The sequence below is a fragment of the Mesocricetus auratus genome, unplaced genomic scaffold, assembly GCF_017639785.1.
Source record: "Mesocricetus auratus isolate SY011 unplaced genomic scaffold, BCM_Maur_2.0 Super-Scaffold_6731, whole genome shotgun sequence".
In the NCBI taxonomy this organism is placed as follows: domain Eukaryota; kingdom Metazoa; phylum Chordata; class Mammalia; order Rodentia; family Cricetidae; genus Mesocricetus; species Mesocricetus auratus.
Genome location: NW_024429185.1, coordinates 1,374,532 through 1,392,924, shown reverse-complemented (window position 1 = coordinate 1,392,924; position 18,393 = coordinate 1,374,532). Strand labels below are relative to the sequence as shown.

Below are 18,393 nucleotides of genomic sequence, written 5' to 3'. Positions count from 1 at the left end.
TTGGCTTTACCTGTGCTCGCGGCCTCGCCTGTTGCCCCGGCACGGAGCTGCTCGGCTGAGGGAGGGACGCCGAGGCCAAGCGGCGTCTCTGCGCCTGCGCGCAGACGGTGACCGGAAGGAGCCAAAGGCGGGGCCTCGGGCGGCGACTGCGAACCCCGCCCTTTCCCCCGCGTGGACCGGCGGGCGCGGGCTGGTGTGTCTGCGCGGCCCCCTGGAGAGTCGTGCCGCCTCGGGGTGCGGTCTCGCCGGCGCGCGGTTGCCTCTAGGCAGTGGGGCGAGGACGCCCGTGCGGGACGGTGAGCCTGGCCCTGGGTTCTGGGGACGCCCGTCCTGCTGTGCATGGAGAGGGAACGGAGCAGGCGTGGTTGCTGCGTCTGTCATGTTCCCTCTCGGGAGGCAGAGGCGGAAGGATTGCTGTGGGTTCGAGACCGTAGCCAGCCCGTGTTTCAGAATAAAAACCACCGAACAAAACAGCAAGAATAGGCGTTGTGAGCCCGAGAATCGGAGGCAGGAAGATTGTTGCGCGTTCCATACCAGTTTGGGCTACCTAGCCAAACCCTGGCTCAAAAACAAGTAACCAGGGGTTTGTTGGAAGAGTCTGGAGGGTCAGGTCTACAAGAGGTCCTAGCTTTCAGAAAATAAAAACGGAGGAAATAATTGAATGGGAGAGCAGGGCTGCTTGAACGAGGCTGTTTTTAATTAGATTTTTTTTTTGATACGGGGTCTGGAACTCACAGCAGCCCACCACTGTGTCTCTAGTGTGTCTGGGTTTGTTTTTTGTTGTTGCTTTTCAAGACAGGGTTTCTCTGTAGCTCTGTCTGTCCTGGAACTTGCTTTGTAGACCAGGCTGGTCTTGAACTCAAAAAGTAGCCTGCTTCTGGTTTACTCGTGCTTTTTTTGGTTTTTCGAGACAGGGTTTCTCTGTGGCTTTGGAGGCTGTCCTGGAACTCACTTGGTAGTCCAGGCTGGTCTAGAACTCACAGAGATCCGCCTGCCTCTGCCTCCCGAGTGCTGGGATTAAAGGCGTGTGCCACCAACGCCCGGCTTACTCGTGCTTTTTAATTGTAATAATAGTAACAGTAATTAGTTACTAATTAGTAACAATTTTTAAAATTGCTTTTAATATTATAATTTCCCAGGAAAGCTAGAAGAGGGTGTCAGATGCCTGTTCTGGAGTTGCAGGTGTCTGAACTGCCAGATGTGTGTGCTGGAAGCTGAGCCCTAGCCCTCATGATGCCTTCTCAGCCCTCATGATGGAGCAGCATGCCTTCTCAGCCCTGAGGCTTCTCCAGCACAGTTTCCACACTCTTTCTTCTAGACAGAGTCTCACTGTGTTACCCAAACTGGCCTGGAGCTTGTGATGCCCCTGCCTCAGCCTCCTCTGCTTGGTCGCAGCTTGTACCATGAGGCCCAGCTAAGCACACATACCAGAGTGAGTGTGTGGAACTTAGATCTTATTTTCAGATTTTTATTTACTGTGTGTCATACACCTCGTGACCCACACGTAGAGCTCAGAGCACTTGTGGAATCAGCTCTCTCTTTTCACTGTGGGGTGTGGGATGGGCTGTTGTTTGATACAGCCTGAACCTTTGCAGTGCTGAGATGGCAGGGGAAGGGGCAGGTATCAGTCGTTACCAAGAACTACATCCAGAGAGCTTGATAACATAAGTTATGGAAAGAGCGGCATTCGGGCCAGTGAGGTGGCTATCCGGTTAAAGCGCTTAACTGCCAAACCTAATGACCCGAGTTCAATTCCCAGGACCCTCATGTTGGAGAGAACTGACAATTACAAGTTGTTCTCTGGCCCCTGTGTGTGCACACAGCAAATGTAAGTCAACACTTACACATGGATAAAGTGCAGTTTTAAAATGTAAGTGGACGAGTATTAGAGAAAAGTCAGGCTTGGTGGGGGACATGTTACCATGCATGAGACCCTGGTCACTCTCCCTGCCCTGCCAATGGCATTGTCGTCTGTAGTACTTTGTTTATGCACTGGTATATGAGAGAATGCCTTTCCCCCATCCCCATCTTGGGTGGATTGTTTATTGACACCAGGTTTTGTGTAACCTAGGTTAGCCGGGAACTTCCTGTATAGCCCAGGCTGTTTCTTGAACTCCAGATCCTCCTGCCTCAGCAACTTATTCATGTAAAGCCTCCTTAATGTAAGCTACTGTACTATGCTGTCTTTGTATAGTTACATAGAAAACTGTATCTAACTATGAGATAAGGTGAGATTCGGGGCCGGTGCGATGGCTCAGTCTGATGACCTGAGTTCAATCCCCAAAGCCCACTTGGTGGAGGGAGAGAACTGACAGCTGAATGCTGTTCTGCATTCCCCACACCTGTGCCAGGGGTTGTGCGTGCACATCCTCCCCACACACATAATAAGGAAATATGTCAGAAGAGAGAAACATAATAGTTGTCTTCTGGGGGTGTTTAATTTAGCTGAAAGCCAAGCTTGTTTTAAGGTAGGGTCTCACTGTAAAGCCCTGGCAGGCCTGCACCTCTGTATGTGGACAGAGCCGTCTCGCCAGCAGCCCTCTTTTTCCGTCTGGCTTTTGAGATAGGGTCTCGCTGTGTAGCCAGCTTGGCCTCCCACTGGCAGGGAGGGACCCTTGAGTGTCTGCATCCCTAGTGCAGTGCTGCCATCACAAGTGTGCTCAAGTGGCATTGTCACCACTGGGGTAGCAGACCCTCAGTTGCCTGCTGTCTCCTGACCAAATACTGGTTTCCATTCAGCATGCAGAGATGGCTTCCAAGCGCATCACGCAGGAAACCTTTGATGCTGCAGTGAAGGAGAATATTGAGGAGTTTGAGATGGGTGCTGAGGAGGCTGTTCGAGAGGCTGTGGAGCAGTTTGAATCACAAGGTAGGCGGGGGCTCAGTACTGGCTCTTAGAGGCCATCGCCCTCAGTCTGACATAACTGACCCCATCCCTGCCTGTCTCCATGTCCTGGAGTCAGTGTGAGGCGCGGGAGAGAGAGGGTGGCAGTCGTGCTGCTGGTAGGGTTGGGAGACCGTGTGCCACATGGCAAGGAGCGGTGTGGCCAAGTGTGCTCCAGGCCAGTGCTAAGCAGGAGTACACTTACCGTCTCGGTCTAGCACTCTATTGGACCCGGAAAGTCAGCTGGACGGTAAGAGAGGTAGGTCTGCCTCTAGGGCACAGAAATGGGGTGCCCTAGTGGGCAATCAGGTAAGCATTGGGAGCATGACTGGAGCGGTAACTCACCGCTAAAATACTGGCTCAGTTTGCCTTGAGTTTGTCCCCAGAACCCACATTAAAAGCCAGCCATGCTGGCGTGTGTTTGTTTTTGTTTCTTGGGGGGTAGGTTTTTTTGTTTGTTTGGGTTTTTGTTGGTTTGGTTTGGGGTTGGGGGGCAAGTGTTTAAGACAGGGTTTCTCTGTGTATCCCTGACTGTTCTTGAACTCTCTCTGTAGACCAGGCTGGCCTCGAACTCACAGAGATCCGCCTGCCTCTGCCTCCCAAATGCTGGGATTTAGTCATGCACACCACACCCACACCCCCACCATGGGGTATGTTTGTGATCCCAGCACTGAGAGGTGGAGACAGGTAGATTGCTAGGCCTTGCTAGCCAGCAAGTTAGCCTGATTAGTGAGCTCCAAGTTCCAATGAGACCCTGTCTCCAAAAGGATTACAGCTCCTAAGACATGATACCTGACTTTGAGTATACACACACATGAACACTCTCACATGACCATACACACACATCAACACCCCACATGAACATACACGCACATCAACACCTGCGTGTACCAGCAAATGCACACACACAAGCATCCTTGTGTATACTGTGTCTAACAAAACACACATGGTGATACATGCCTGTGATCCCAGCTCTGCTTCTTTAGTATTGTTTTGCTTTGTTTTTTAAGACGAGTTCATATAGTCTAGGCTAGCTTCGTTCTGTAGCTGAGGCTAGCTTGAACATGATCCTCCCACCTCCACTTCTCAATGTTGGGATAACAATGCAGCTGACCTTACTCCTTGGGAAGCTGAGACAGGAAGATTACTTTCAATTTGAGGTTAGCCTGGGCTACATAACAAGACACTACCTCAAAAAAACTTAACCCCTAGTTGATGTATGTGGTGACACATTCTCTTAATTCCAGCATTTGGGAGATATAAGAATGGAGACCTCTAGCCAGGCGTTGGTGGCGCATGCCTTTAATCCCATCACTCGGGAGGCAGAGGCAGGTGGATCTCTGTGAGTTCGAGGCCAGCCTGGTCTACAGAGTGAGTTCCAGGACAGCCTCCAAAGCCACAGAGAAACCCTGTCTTGAAAAACCAAAAAAAAAAAGGAGACCTGCCAGGCGATGGTGGTGCACACCTTTACTCTGTGAGTTCGAGGCCAGCCTGGTCTACAGAGTTCTAGGACACCCAAAGCTACACAGAGAAACCCAATCTCAAAAAAAAGAATGTAGACCTCTATGAGTTTGAGGCTAGCCTAGTCTACATAGTGGTTCAAATCCAGCCTGGTCTGCATAGTGAGACTATGAAAAACAAGCAAATAATAAACCTTCTAAACAGCACACACGCAAGAAGTGGTTACCACAGCAGGGATACCTTTGGGGTTTCAGAAGGCGGAGATGTAGATAGGACCAGTAGGGGTTCAAGTTCAAAGGGAGAGGCTCTGTGGGTTCCCCTCCTCATCTGTCTGCCAAGCAGAGTCTGCCATCTCACTACCCAGAGATAGCATGTGTGGCACGGCCTGACTTAGCAGTGGTGGCACACTCATGCTGTGTGTGCAGCCTGTGGCTGGCCTGGGCACCTGGAGGGACCGTTGGGAAAAGCCCTGGAAGCGGGCCTTTGTCAGGGACCTCCTAACCTGAGGGATTTGAGGGACAGGTGTCACTTGTCTCCAGCAGCCCCATCTTCCCCTCTGCAGGGGTTGATCTGAGTAACATCGTGAAGACAGCACCCAAAGTGTCCTTGGATAGCCTCCAGGAGCCCACACATGATGTCCTGCAGGTAGGAGCAGCTATCTTCTCATCACTGGAACAAACCGTCTGAAGGGTCTCTTCCCCATGTCCCATGTGGCCAAAATCAGGATCTGAGTATCAGTGGTCTGCACATCTTGTGAGCAGTAGAGGTCTACAGTCATGTGTCCCAAGTCCAGTGTGAGAGCAAGCGAGCACCAGCCTCTGGGGACAGCTGAGCTACTTGGAGGACATGTTGGAGACACGCAGACATGCGGGCTCTCACTTCCCAAATTCTGGGGGTCAAGCGCACACAATGTAGCAAGGGTCTCTGGGCAGCTTTATGTGGGCTCTGGAGATCTGAAGTCATGCCCTTGTGCATACACGGCGAGTGTCATTTCCTTCCCCCACCCCAGTCCTTGAGTTTTACTTAGAAAAAACAACAACTGGTCCAGGTGTGGCAGTACACACCGTAATGCCCCTGCTGGGGAGGCATAGTCAATCCAAGCTAGTCAATAACAGCAGAAAAATTCTTTTTTGTTTTTTCAAGACAGGGTTTCTCTGTTGTCCTAGAACTTGCTCTGTAGACCAGGCTGGCCTCGAACTCACAGAGCTCCGCCTGCCTCTGCCTTCCGAGGGCTACACCACCACACATAGACTGAGATGTTCATGAGAGCTCCAGAGAACAGCTTTGAGCAGTTTGTTCTTTCCTTCCCCTTGTGTCCTTGCATAGGAAGCACCTTTGCCCACTGAGCTACTGGCTCCTTGCCTTACTGCTTTAATCTCTGTTCCTTGTAACTTGCTCTGCCAAGGTTCCTAAGGCGGGCTTGGGCAAGGCTGCCAACAGACTTGGTAGCTGAGTTGAGACCAAATCGCCTAGGCTGCTTGTTTCTGCTGAGCCTCCCTTTCATGGGTGTGCTGCCAGCAACCTCAGGGGCACTGGGCACATTGACTTAGCCTTGGCTCACATTGTGGTACATCCTGAGGTCATGCCAATTGCCACCCAAACTGGCTAGCTCGGTTTATTTTTTCATAATTCTCCAGATAGCTTAGAGCTGCCTCTGGGAAATACGTGTGTGATGCGGCTTCGCTGGGCTGGGTAAATTATCTGGAGAACAATCGAGAGGGAGCTGTCCAGATGGGGTCAGTTACCCTCTACTTCAGCCCTTGCAGCAGCCACTGCAGTGATTCTAATGACTTTCATCTGCTGCTCTTGTCGGGCACTACTTGGTGCCATTAGCGTTAGACTCGGTGTTTTTACTCACATGCAGCTGCTGAGCAGGGTAGCTGAGGTGGCTGACACTTCTCTGTGTGCCCCTGGTGCACAGGGTTCTGGAGAAATGATAGAGCACAAGTCTGGCATGCAGGCCCTGGCTTCTATCCTCAGTTCTGTTGCAAAAGGAAGAAAGGTGCTGTCGAGAGGGCTCAGCAGGAAAAGTGTGTCGTCAAGTCTGATGACCTGAGTTTGATCCCTGGGACTCACATGGTGGAGGAGAGCCCTGATTCCCATGAGTCCTCTGCTCTCTGTATGCATGTTGTAGGGTGTGGCTGTATATGAGATATACATCTTTAATCCCAGCACTCGGGAGGCAGAGGCAGGCGGAGCTCTGTGAGTTCAAGGCCAGCCTGGTCTATAGAGGGAGTTCCAGGACAGGCTCCAAAGCAATACAGAGAAACCCTGTCTTGAAAAACAAACAATAGAAATTTCCAGATGGATCTAGCCATCCTGGGCCCAAATTCTGGGGTGAGGCTTCTGGTGCACAGTTGAGAGCCTAGCAGCCCTGGCTAACACACTGATATTCTTCACAGGCTCTTAATGATCTGCAGGAGTCCCTGACTGGGTCTCGGCCCCAGGAGGTGTCGGTCCACCTTGCCCGCTTCTGTGACCAGTGCAGGCAGCAGAAGGCCAGCCGGTACCTGGCAGCCCAGAAGGGGGCCTACCCCATCCTCCTGGCTGCCTGGCAACTCGCTGCCACAAGCGACCAGGGCCTTTTGCTCCAGGCTCTCAATGCCTTGGCTGTGCTGACAGACGGCCAGCCTGACCTCCTGGATGCCCAGGGCCTGCAGCTGCTCGTGGCCACACTGGCACAGAATGCTGCCAACACTGACCTCACCTGCTGTGGGATCCGCTGTGTGCGCCATGCCTGCCTGAAGCATGAAGAGAACCGGCAGGGCCTGGTGAAAGCCGGGGTGCTGCCCCTGCTAACTGCTGCTATCACACAGCATGGCCAGCACGCCGATGTGGTTAGGGAGGCCTGCTGGGCCTTGCGTGTCATGACCTTTGATGATGACATCCGAGTGCCCTTTGGCCATGCCCATGAGCATGCCAAGATGATTGTTCAGGAGAACAGAGGTCTGAAGGTGCTCATTGAGGCCGCCAGAGGTAGGAGCAGCATTGGTAAGAGTGTGGTGGGTGGGCTGGCAGGGTGACCCAACAATACAGCCCCTGCCTAGAACTCCCCCAAGAGGGACTTGGGCGTGGCCCAGAGCACCTGCCTAGAATCTCCCAGTAAGGGACCGGGGTATGGCTCAGAGACCTGCCTGGATACAGGATGTCCTGGGTTCATTCTAGAACTAAATCTAACAAAGCAGCCAGCCCTACACTTTTGTCATGTAAAAGTACTTTGGCACCTGCGTGTGTCTAGCTTCAGGTGGCTGCTGTGAGTCAGCTGTGGGCAGTCATTCATACTTAAATCTTCTATCTTCCAACCTGTTCCTTTCATCCATTTGAAATGTCTGAAAGAGCTGCCTGGAGTGGCATCGTGGTGACGCACACCTTTAGTCCCAGCACTCGAGAGGCAGAGGCAAGTGGATTTCTGTGTTGAGGCCAGCCTGGTCTACAGAGTGAGTGTCATTCCTAGCTAGGAACCTCAAGGTCACGTTGGAAAACTTGTTCTAGTGGTTTGATTTCCTTCCTTCCTTCCTTCAAGACCATTTCACTATGAAGCCCTGGTACTTGCCATGTAGACCAGGCTATCCTGGAACTCACAGAGATCCCTCTGCTTCTGCCTCAAGTGCTGGGGTTCTTGTGTGTGCCAAGCCCAGCCTAGACTTCTTTGCTTAGGGGATGCCGGCAGCAGCTGTGCAGTTACTTGCCTCACTGTGATGGAGCAGTTTCTGTAGCTGTCACCAGGGGGCATGGCCGTCCCAGCCATGGGCTAACTCTCCCTTGGGCCTGTTGGATGGCCTCAGCCAGCTTGTGAATTGGGGAGTTTGCCCAAGATTAACATTCATTTGTCCCTGGGCCCTCCAGACTCCAACTCTCGTTTCTGCCTCTGCACAGCGTTCCCTGACAACCCGGGAGTCCTGAGTGAACTCTGCAGCACCCTGTCCCGCCTGACTGTGCGAAATGAGTTCTGCCAGGAGGTCATTGATCTTGGAGGCCTTGGCATCCTTGTGACCCTGCTGGCTGACTGCAGTGACCACCAGGTGGAGCCCAAAGTCTTCCTCCTGCCCCTAAGGCCACAGCTGGCCAGACCCCACTGAGGAGAAAGCAAGGGTGACATTTTGGGTTCGGAAGGCCCACTCATACTCTCAGGTTCTGGTTCCACTCTGCCTTTTTTTTTTTTTTTTTTCCTGTTTCTCTAAACTGGTGACAACTTAGTCCCCTGCACGCTAGCCCTCTGCCACCAAGTCACACTGCAGTCCTTTTTTACTGTCTTTTGAGACTGGTCTTGGTCTGCAAAGCCCAGGATGGTTTGATATTGTAATCCTCCTACTTCCAAGAACTGGGATGACACGCAGTGTGTGCGCGCGCATGAGCACGTTTGCATGTGAGAGACTGAGGCAGAGTCACAAGGTCTCCTGTACTCCCAGCTGGCCTTGAAGTGGTCTGTGTGTGCTGCCTTGCCCAGGCTCAATGTGGTTGGTGTGGGTGCTAGAACCCAGCCGTGGGAGGGGCAACCACACAGGCAGCTGAGCCACTTGCCCATTCTCGTCAGTGAGCAGGAATGAGGAAATGGAGGCACCGTCCTCAGCTCAGGCGCTCCCTCTCACTGGGCCGCATCCCATGCCCTCCCCATGTCAGGTGCATTAGGCAGATCACCCACAGGACCCAGCCTGTTGTCCTCCAGTCTGCCCTTTCTCCGTATGGTGGATAACGATCCTGTTGTCACAGCCTGTGACCCTGGTCACATGTGTTCAAACACAAACAGCCAAAGAGATCTTTTCAAAACCTCCTCCCACTGTGTAGCAAGCAGGAGGCTTGCAGCTGGCGCCCAAGCCAGGGTGCTCTCGCCTTACCCTCCACACAGGACCTCGTGAAACAAGTGCTCAGCGCCCTGAGAGCCATTGCAGGCAACGACGACGTGAAGGACGCCATTGTCCGGGCAGGCGGTACGGAATCCATTGTGGCTGCCATGACCCGACACTTGGCCAGCCCCCAGGTACCTACCTCAGACACAAGGGCAGGACCGTGGCAGGGTCTACAGGGATTGCCACCTCACTGTCAGCAAGACTAGGTGAAGGCCTGCGGTGCTCCTGGTCGGCTGCACCCCATCGGGTCCTCGAGGGACCAGTGCCTTCACCACCCTCACACACCCAGCCACCACTGCTGTGACACACCAGCCAGCAGAGGCCCACGGAGGGGAGTTGCAGGATGTCCTGGGTGGGGTGGGCAGTCATGCTGGCACACAGGGAGGTGGGAGTCTGTCCGTCAGTCTCAGGTGTCTATCCATACAGGTTTGTGAGCAGAGCTGCGCGGCACTCTGTGTTCTCGCCTTACGCAAGCCTGAGAACAGCCGGGTCATCGTGGAGGCCGGTGGCGCGCTGGCCGCACTGCAGGCCATGAAAGCCCACCCGCAGGAGGCCGGTGTCCAGGTGAGTGAGGGGTCCTGCTCGCCACAGCCTGACCTTCTCATCGTCTAAGTGTTGAGCCAAGTCCTCAAGAGGCGGGGTTGCCACAATTCCAGACCTGCCTGCCTTCCAGCGTGAGTTCCAGGACAGCCCGGGCACGTTGGCACACACCACCTCTGCCTGAAGTTTATATTTGTTTTGTTTTGTTTTGTTTTGTTTTGTTTTTGAGACAAGGTCTAATGTAGCCCAGGCTGGCCTCCAACTTTTTTGGCTGCAAGAACGACCTTCAACTCCTGATCTTCCTGCTTTCCCCTGCTGAGTGCTGTAGTGACGGGCCTCTGCCACCACACTCATGATGGGGACAGACCCCAGGGCCTATTCTATGCTAGGCAAGCACTCTACCAACTGACCACACCCTGCTTTTCCTTTGAAATAGGCTCTGTAGCTACTTTGGGCCTGGCTGTCAGGATTCTATGTCCTCAGCCTCCCAGGCACTGGATCAGTCTGTGCCATCATGTCTGGCTGTCACTCCTAAACTGTCACCATGCACGTGGCATCCCCCCAGATGGTACCTGTACATCAGGGATTTTAAGATCCATGAAGGTGTCTGAAACCAACCCTGATGTGACTCATTGAGAAATGAACTTTGACACTCAGTGGCCTCACTGTAGAGTATCCAGGGCCTGCCTCGGAGGACTATGGGTAGCTTTCTGGCCTGAAGTCATAGACTCCGTCCAGACACTTTCCTGAGTGCTCACCTAGATGTGGTAGATGGGCCTGAGAAGGTCAGGTGAGAACGTGGGGCTGGCCTGGACCAGCATAGCTATGTACTGAGTGTCTGTCTCATGTTGTAAGGAGGACCTGAGGCAAGCCCGGCACCCTGCATTCACTCCCGTCTCTTCCAGAAACAGGCTTGCATGCTGATCCGGAACTTGGTGTCCCGCAGCCAGGCCTTCTCCAAGCCCATCCTAGACCTGGGGGCAGAGGAGCTCATTTCACAAGCCCGAGCTGCCCACCCGGACTGCGAGGATGTGGCCAAGGCCGCACTGCGAGACCTGGGCTGCCGCGTGGAGCTTCGAGAACTGTGGACGGGAAAGCGGGGTGACCTGGCACCGTGACCCTAGCTCAGCGAGCCCTGACTCCAGAGCATGGGAGCTCTGTGCCCTGCACTCTGTCCCCACCCATGCGACCCAGAGCAGAAGTGTTGAGCAGGTCAGTGGTGGGAAGGGCAGGCGCAGCCCTTGGGGCCTGAGTCCCACAGGCAGCAGTGGTGACCCAGTGGCCCACCCCTTCCAATGCCCTTTCCCGCCCACTTTTTCTTGGCAGTTCTAGGGCAAAGGGCGTGTGGAGCTGCAGCACTATGTTGGAGTTTGGGGCTCCTGTAAGCCAATGTCCCGACAGGGCCGGCCACTGGGCTGCAGTCCAGGCACCACTAAGCTGTCGGTAACCCTGCTCCTTAGGCAGGCACCATGGGAGAGATTCTTCCACCAAAGTTGGTTCCCCAAGATCCACATGAATCCATATGGGGGCAGGGGAGAGACTCCTGCAAATTGTCTTCTGAACTCCATGCGTACACACACAAGTATAATAAATAAATGTAATTTTAAAAACCTGCTCCTCATTTTTCTTACCTGTAAAATGGGCCCAGAACTCTTGGCACAGTGAGGGATTTCAGACTCGCCCATCGGAGTCTGCCCAGGTTCCTGATACTGCAGAAGCAGGCTTGGAGGGGCTCCATAACTCTGGGACAGTGACTACGACTTAAGAGAACGGCACTGGGCCCCTCAGGTTGCTGCAGGCACTAGAGCTGTTTGGGGCATAGCCTGGACTACATAGGCTATTGAGGCTGGGATCAGGGTAACTCTGTCTGTGCTGGGGGAGCAGAGACAGCACAGCCCCCGCTGAGCTCTGTGGCTGTGAGCAGATAGTCTGGCTTGTGAGAGTTACTGTGTTTCTACACTTTGGGGAGTGAGGAGGGGGACAGGTATCATTGGCTCCAGTACCTGTCACCCCAAGAAGGGTGACACACCAGCCTCACCCTGTCATCCCTCACTGAGTGTCTTAGGCAGCCCACTTCTCTCTGAGCCTCAGTTTCCCCATAATGAAGTGCACAGTTATCACCATCTCAAATGTCCACACCACCTCCCCAACATCCTGCAGGTCATAGGCTTCCCCTTCCCCCCTCATAGCTCTGGACCTAGTGTGCTTTTCCCAGAAGGTTCTTGGTTTCCATGGGAACCAGTCATTGCTCCTGGCTGTTTTGACGTGTTGGGGAGGGGGTTGTTCTAACTCAGCCACTCAGATGCCCAAGCCTACCCCACTGGACAGGGAGAGGCCCTGCCAGCATAGACATGAACCTTGGACCAGGTCACCCCGCCCCCCACACTCGGGACCTGCCAGGATGTAGGTGAAGGGCCTTCTTAGTCCCATGCTGCCTAGATTGGATGACTTCTGTCTGGGTCAGTGATGTGTGTGACCATGGGCAGCCTTCAAACCCAGGGACACTTAAGGGCTGGCCCTGTGATTCTCACCCCATCACACTCCCAGTCTCCCTTCGCTGTCCATTCACAGACCACGCCCCAACCTCCTACCATTTCCCTACAGCTTTTTGCTTATTTTCCAGTCGCCACAACCTCCTTTTGTTGTATGTGTTTGTTTTAATATCTATGTCTATGTGTGTCAGGAGGCATGGAGGCCAGAAAAAGACATGGAATCCCTGGAGCTGGAGTTAGCAGATCAGCTACACGGTGCAGAGGTCGCCTTGCCTGTGGCCTCACATCTGTCTCTGCCACCATTTGTGCACGCCTTGTGGGTGGCTCCTATCCCCAAGAGCCCCAGCCTCACACATTCAGCACACTGGAAGTCAGGAATCCACCCTCAGCTGTCCCACCCCTGGGCCGCCAGCTGCGTGGAACACTTACCCTGGAGTGGAGCTGGGAACTGTAACTCTAGGCCTAGTGGGGCCCCATAAGGGCTGAAGACACCCCCTCCCCATCTCAGGGGGCCACCTCAGGACTGTCACCTCCCCTAAGAGGATGCCCCCTCCTTTGAGGAGGGTCCCCTCTGCTCCTTAGCTCTTGATGTCCTTTGTAATAGCATTGGAGAAGTGTGCTGAGGGAGAATCTGCTGCAGGAGCCTGTGTGTGTGTGTCTGGCCCATCTGCTGCTGTGTGTTCCTGGGTTAGTGGACTGACTTCTCTGGGACTCATAGAATGAGTGAAATCACCTCTGGATCAGACAGTGTTCAGGATGCCTGCAACCAGGGATCCACCTAGGGTCCAGGGAATAGAATAGCATTGCCAAATTTGTATGGTTTTATTTTATTTCTTTGTTTGTATATTGAGACAGTCACACCATGTAGCCCTGAGATTGCTATGTTGTCCAGGATAACCCAAAATCACAGTGTCCACCTGCCACTGCCCCCCTAGCGCTGGATTAAATGTGTGTGCCATCATGCCCAGTTATTTTTGTTTTGATTTTAAAGCATTTATTATTTTTAATAATGTCATTTGTGTAGGTATGTACTTGTGTGTGCAGATGCCTGTGGAGGTCAAGGCATCAGAGCCTCTGTAGCTGGAGATAGTTGGGTGTGAGTCACCTGATTGGGTCCTTTGGAAGAATTGAATGTGCCTTTGTTTTTGTTTTTTAATTATTTGTATTTTATTTACATTGATGTTTCGCCTACATGCATGTCTGGGTGAGGGTGTCAGGTTCCCTAGAATAGGAGTTGTAGCTGCCATGTGGGTGCTGGAGTTGAACCAGGGACCTCTCGAGAAGCCAGTGCTCTTAACCACTGAGCCATCTCTCCAGAACCCCTGCTTTTGTTTTTTAAGACAAAGTTTCCCACATAGCAGAGAATGGCCATGAACTACTGATCCTTCTGCCTCTGCCTCCCCAGTGCTGGAATCCCAGGCCTTCCCCTCTATGTTCTGCCATTAATGCCTTCTCATTGTTTACAAATCTCTGAGATGCCAAAACACTGAACCCCATCGATACATAGACTTGCACCCATTCCAGAAGGCACATTGCATTAAGGCCCTGGGTCCCCCTCCTGCCCTACTCCTCTCCTTTTATTAATTTCTTTTCGAGACAGGGTTTTTCTGTATTGTTTTGGAGCCTGTCTTGGAACTCGGCTCTTGTAAGCCAGGCTGGCCGTGAACTCACAGCCTCCTGAGTGCTGGGACTAAAGGCGTGTGCCACCAATGTCCAGCTTCTTTTATTAATTTTAAATTCCACCACAGTTTCCCCTTCCTCCTCTCCTCCTCTTCCCTCCCCCACCTCCTTTCTACCCCATCCACTCCTCAGGAAGGGTAAGGGCTCCCATAGGGAGTCAACAAAGCCTGGAATATCAAGTTGAGGCAGGACCAAGCTGTCAGTCTGGAGTTCCTCCAGGAGCTCCCACCAGCTCGGGTCAACTGACTCCTCTTCTTTAGCAACCTTGCCTTCCCTAATCTTGGGCAGGTGACTTTTTGGTGTTAGTTGACCCTGGACCCTGGCCAATAGTGAACTGAAGACATGTCCCTGGGATTCCCAGAGGGAGAGGAAACAGGGAGAAGTAGAGACAGTGTCTTGCCTGAGGACAAGCATTCAGAGAGGCTGCAGTCCCTGCCAAGTGCTCTCCACTGTGGGGCTACAATGGAGTGTCAGCTGCTGCCGCTGCCAAACCCGGCCCAGCCAGTATCTCTGGCACCATTGGCAGAGGCAGCTCAGTGCTGGACCACTGCCTGACCCTTGCCTCAGTTGGCATTGCCGGTAGGGAGCCATGAGGCCTTCCAGGAGCCTGCCTGCCTGCCTGCGTCCCTCCCTCCGTCTCTCCCTCCTCCCTCCCTCCCTCCATCCCTCTTAAAGCCCTGGTAGGACCACAGGGAGGCTCTCTATTGTCTGGATGGGGACACCATTCTTTTGCTTGGCCATCTATTGTTGCTGAAGCTGTTAAGGTTGAAGCCTGGGCTCTGGTGGACCTACCAATTCAAGCTGAGTCATTCATCCTCAAAGGTCCAATTAAATACCTAAGTAGGTCTTAGGCCAGGGCTCTGTTGGACAGTGCTCAGCTAGTAAGCCTGAGGTCCTGGGTTCCATCCCCAGCACCACATAAACTAGGCATGGTGACACACACTTGTCATTCCAGCACTCAGGATGTTGAGGTAGAAGAATCAGAAGTTCAAGGTCATCCTTGGCTACAGAACAAGTCTGAGTACAGTGTATGCTACAGAAGACCCTGTGTCAAACAAACACTCGAGGCATGGCATTGTGGTGCAGCCTTTACATCTGAGCACTCGGGAGGCAGAGGCAGGTGGGTCTCTGAATTTCTGACAACCTGATTTACATGGTGAGCTCTCGGCCAGCCAGGGCTACATAGTGACACACTGTTACATCAAAGGGTATGGCACTGAGACAGATGGTTTGGTGGCTAAGAGACAGCTTGCTCTGCTATGCAAACACAAGGTTTGCATTAAAAAAATTGGGCATGGCCACACGCTTGTCAGCCCAAGGCAGAGCTAAGTGGGCAGAAGCAGGAGGATGTACAGGGCTGGCTATCGGCCCAGTCTGGAGAGCCAGGTTAAGAGAGAGTGGAGAGCGAGCGTCCAGCCAGGGTACAAGACGCTGGCTTCCTGCACAGGGCTGCACACACTCACAAACAGGCAGCAGTGCACGACCACACTGCAGAGGGGCACGCCAAGACCCCAAGTCCAGTTTTAGCTTCAGGGTTAATTTTCATTACATTGACTTAGTTGATGTCTTGTGAGTGCTGCTATCTCACATGACCCCTCGCGTGTGGAGGTCAGAGAACAGCTTTCAGGGGTCACTTCTCTCCCTCCACTGAGTGAGGGAACTGAACTCACGTGAGCCGTCAGTCCTTGAGGAAAGGGTTGTGTTTAGGTAGAAGGCAAGAGGTCTGCATAGCTAAATGGTCCTGTTCAGGCAACAGTCCTTTGCCTGTGATTGACCCATGGTTGTCTCAGCTCCAGTGGTCCCCGCAAGGTGGTCTGACAGGAAGTTGGAACTGTGGGATCTTTGCCAGAGGTAAAGTGAAGTTCCAGTTTGGCTGCTCCAGGGATTCAGCCTTCTCCTTGCAGCATGAGAACCCGGGGAAGTTCTGATGTGTTGGGGTCCCTTGATTAAATATTCTGATAGACAAGGGAGAGGGACAAGTGCCTCCCTCGTGTGTGTGTGTGTGTGTGTGTGTGTGTGTGTGAGTGTGTGAGTGAGTGTGTGTGTGTGTGTGTGCCCACATGAATTTGTGTGCTTTGTGTGTGCACACATCTTGGAGTCCAGAAGAGGGCATCAGGTCCCCTGGAACTGGAGATACAGACAGTTGTGCAGTGCCATATGGGGGCGGGAACTGAACCAGGGTCCTCTGCAGGAGCAGATAGTGCTCTTGACCTCTGAGCCATCTCGCGGGCACCACAAGTGTCTCTTTAGAATGTCTTCATTCCTAACAGGAAGGATGCAGTGAATGAATCTGTGGGGCCTCCCACGGTGGCAGGCAGACAGTTACTTCCACAAATGTGAGTCTGCCTATTTGAACTTTGGGGATGAAGATTTGGGGGATTTACATAGTTCTGAAACCTGAGCCCTTAGTGTTAAACTTAGCCCTGCCTTCTCCCAAGATCCTCTGGTGCTGAGCTTGATCCCCACTGGCCCTGCCCAAATCTATGAGAAATAAGAGTTCATTTCTGGAGCTGGGCAGTGGTGGCACACACCTTTAATCCCAGCACTTGGGGGGGGGCAGAGACAGACAGATCTCTATGAGTTCAAAACCAGGCTGGTCTATAGAGTGAATTCCAGGGCAGCCAGGGCCACACAGAGAAACCCTGTCTCGAGGAGAAAAAGGAAGGAAAAGAAATGCTCCCAGGAAGTCAGAGAACAGAGTGGGTTTGCAGACGGTCCTGGCCACAAGGAGCATAGCTTAGTGCACGTCCCTCAGTCGTGAGCACCACCAAAGCCTGCCTATGACCCTCCGCTTCACAGGGAGGCAGGCAGGGTCTTGCGCATGTTACATGCCATGGCACAGGTGTGTGGAGTTCAAAAATCAACTTTTGAGGGTCTGTTCTCTACACCATGCCGGTCAGCATGTTAAATTCAGGTCATTAGGCCTGGTGGCCAGGCCAGTGCCTTTATTAGGAACCAGTCTGCCTCCATCTTAGGCTTAAAAGTCATCTGACAGTAAAGACAAACTAGGCTCATTCTTGTTTATGAATAAATTGTTCTCAAGGATTGCCCTATGCCCCACCTGTAACCTTAACTACAAATGGTTCTTCACTGCCTGCTCCAGGAAATGGCAATCACGTCTTCGTTTCAAAAGTTGTTATGTCCACCTTGGTATGACCACCTCAGAACCACGTCTTTGTGGTTCTTATAACTAGCCTGTTATGCTTATATTCTGCTTCGGTAGCCCGCCTATTTGCCTGCCAAATCCCCTATTTGGAAACCCCCTACTGAGCTATAAAACCTTACCTTACCCATGCCCAATGTTGATCTCTTGAACCCCACCTTAAGGAGAGACTGTACACACACACACACACACACACACACACACACACACACACACACACACACTTCTCTAGTTAATTGTTTGCTTTAATTCGGCCATGATTTGGGTTGGTGTTCTTTCTCCTCAAATCTGTGGAATTGACATTTACCCACTGAGCCATCTTGATGGCTTCCTTATGCTGTTTTCATACCGGGAGGTCAGGAACAGGACTGAGCCTCAGGATTGCTCTGCCTAAAGCTTGAACAGAGTCGCTCAGATCACTCTGTTCCCTACTGCCTTACTCCCTTTCCAATAAGCTCGGTTTCAGTTATAAATTGAACAACTAAAGTGCTGTATAACCTCGGGCAAAGAGCTTGAGCTCTCTGTTTAGTTTCTGTGTTCCCTTTGACCTGTGATTTGTGTTTATTGTTCGGCTAATTCACTTAAGGCTTAGCAGGGATAGGTCCCACAGGGATGTCATAAGAGCTTGGACTCTGAGATGTCACTTTCAGAAAGTCAGGCAGATTGCGTCAGCAGGATTCCACTTTTGATTTTCACGTTTGCACACGAGCTCGAGTTCAGAGGGAGACTGAGTGATCTGGAGTTTCTGCCCTTTGTGTCATGCAGTGGAGCTGTAGGGGAAGGAGTGGCTGAGAATTAGCAAAACGTCCTTCAACTGTCAAATTCAGGGAGGAGTAAGGCTTCTGCGCTGTGCGGGAACCTGAGGAGTCTGCGCCCAACTCAGGCAGAGACAATCGCTACGGTCACGGTCTGCACCTGGCGCGCCCCGTCCCCCGGAGGATGCACCGCCCACGACGGCTGCGATTGGTCAAGGGACGTGTACGTCTTTGGAATAGCATCCAGTCATTGTCGCCCTCCGGGCTACACCCTTCATTCGTCGAGCCTCGCCCTCGCCCCGCGCCCCCGCTTACTCAAGTCCCGACCTTGCTCTTCAGCGACTGGCCGAAAGCGCTGCCCGTTTGATGCTAGGCTTCCATCCTCGCGCGCCTCTAGGCCCCGCCTCTTCCCTTCAGTTATTGGTCAAAAGCACAGTCCGTTTTCTGTAGGCTCCAATCCTTGCTTCTGTCGAACTCTCAGCGAACAAGGGCCGCCTCTCCACGTAGCCTCGCCCCTTCCGCCAGCGATTGGTTAAAAAGCTTGTCCATTCGCGTCATGCCTCCCGAGTCT

At 52.8% G+C, this 18,393-nt stretch overlaps 1 protein-coding gene and 1 long non-coding RNA gene across 4 annotated transcripts; one reads left to right on the top strand and one right to left on the bottom strand.

The window, feature by feature from the left end:
* Positions 1 to 103: 103 nt before the first annotated feature.
* On the top strand, positions 104 to 11,342 carry Armc6 (armadillo repeat containing 6). Of its 3 annotated transcripts, XR_001197487.3 has the most exons (10): positions 104 to 296; positions 1,140 to 1,432; positions 2,740 to 2,869; positions 4,908 to 4,990; positions 6,748 to 7,321; positions 8,222 to 8,367; positions 9,192 to 9,323; positions 9,619 to 9,756; positions 10,638 to 10,944; positions 11,059 to 11,342. XR_001197487.3 is itself a non-coding variant. In XM_013125313.2 (9 exons), the coding sequence occupies exons 2-9, from the start codon at positions 1,361 to 1,363 to the stop codon at positions 10,848 to 10,850; spliced, it is 1,488 nt and encodes a 495-aa protein (XP_012980767.1). In that variant the 5' UTR covers positions 104 to 296; positions 1,140 to 1,360; the 3' UTR covers positions 10,851 to 11,342. The 3 variants fall into 3 exon arrangements, 2 of the variants coding, with proteins under 2 accessions (XP_012980767.1, XP_005086197.1); XM_013125313.2 differs by having other exon boundaries at positions 10,638 to 11,342; XM_005086140.4 differs by lacking the exon at positions 1,140 to 1,432 and having other exon boundaries at positions 10,638 to 11,342.
* Positions 11,343 to 17,655: 6,313 nt separating this feature from the next.
* On the bottom strand, positions 17,656 to 18,358 carry LOC121139117. Its single transcript, XR_005875963.1, has 2 exons — positions 18,150 to 18,358; positions 17,656 to 17,837 (listed from the first exon to the last, which is right to left on the bottom strand). It is a non-coding gene; the product is annotated as an uncharacterized LOC121139117 (long non-coding RNA).
* Positions 18,359 to 18,393: the final 35 nt, after the last annotated feature.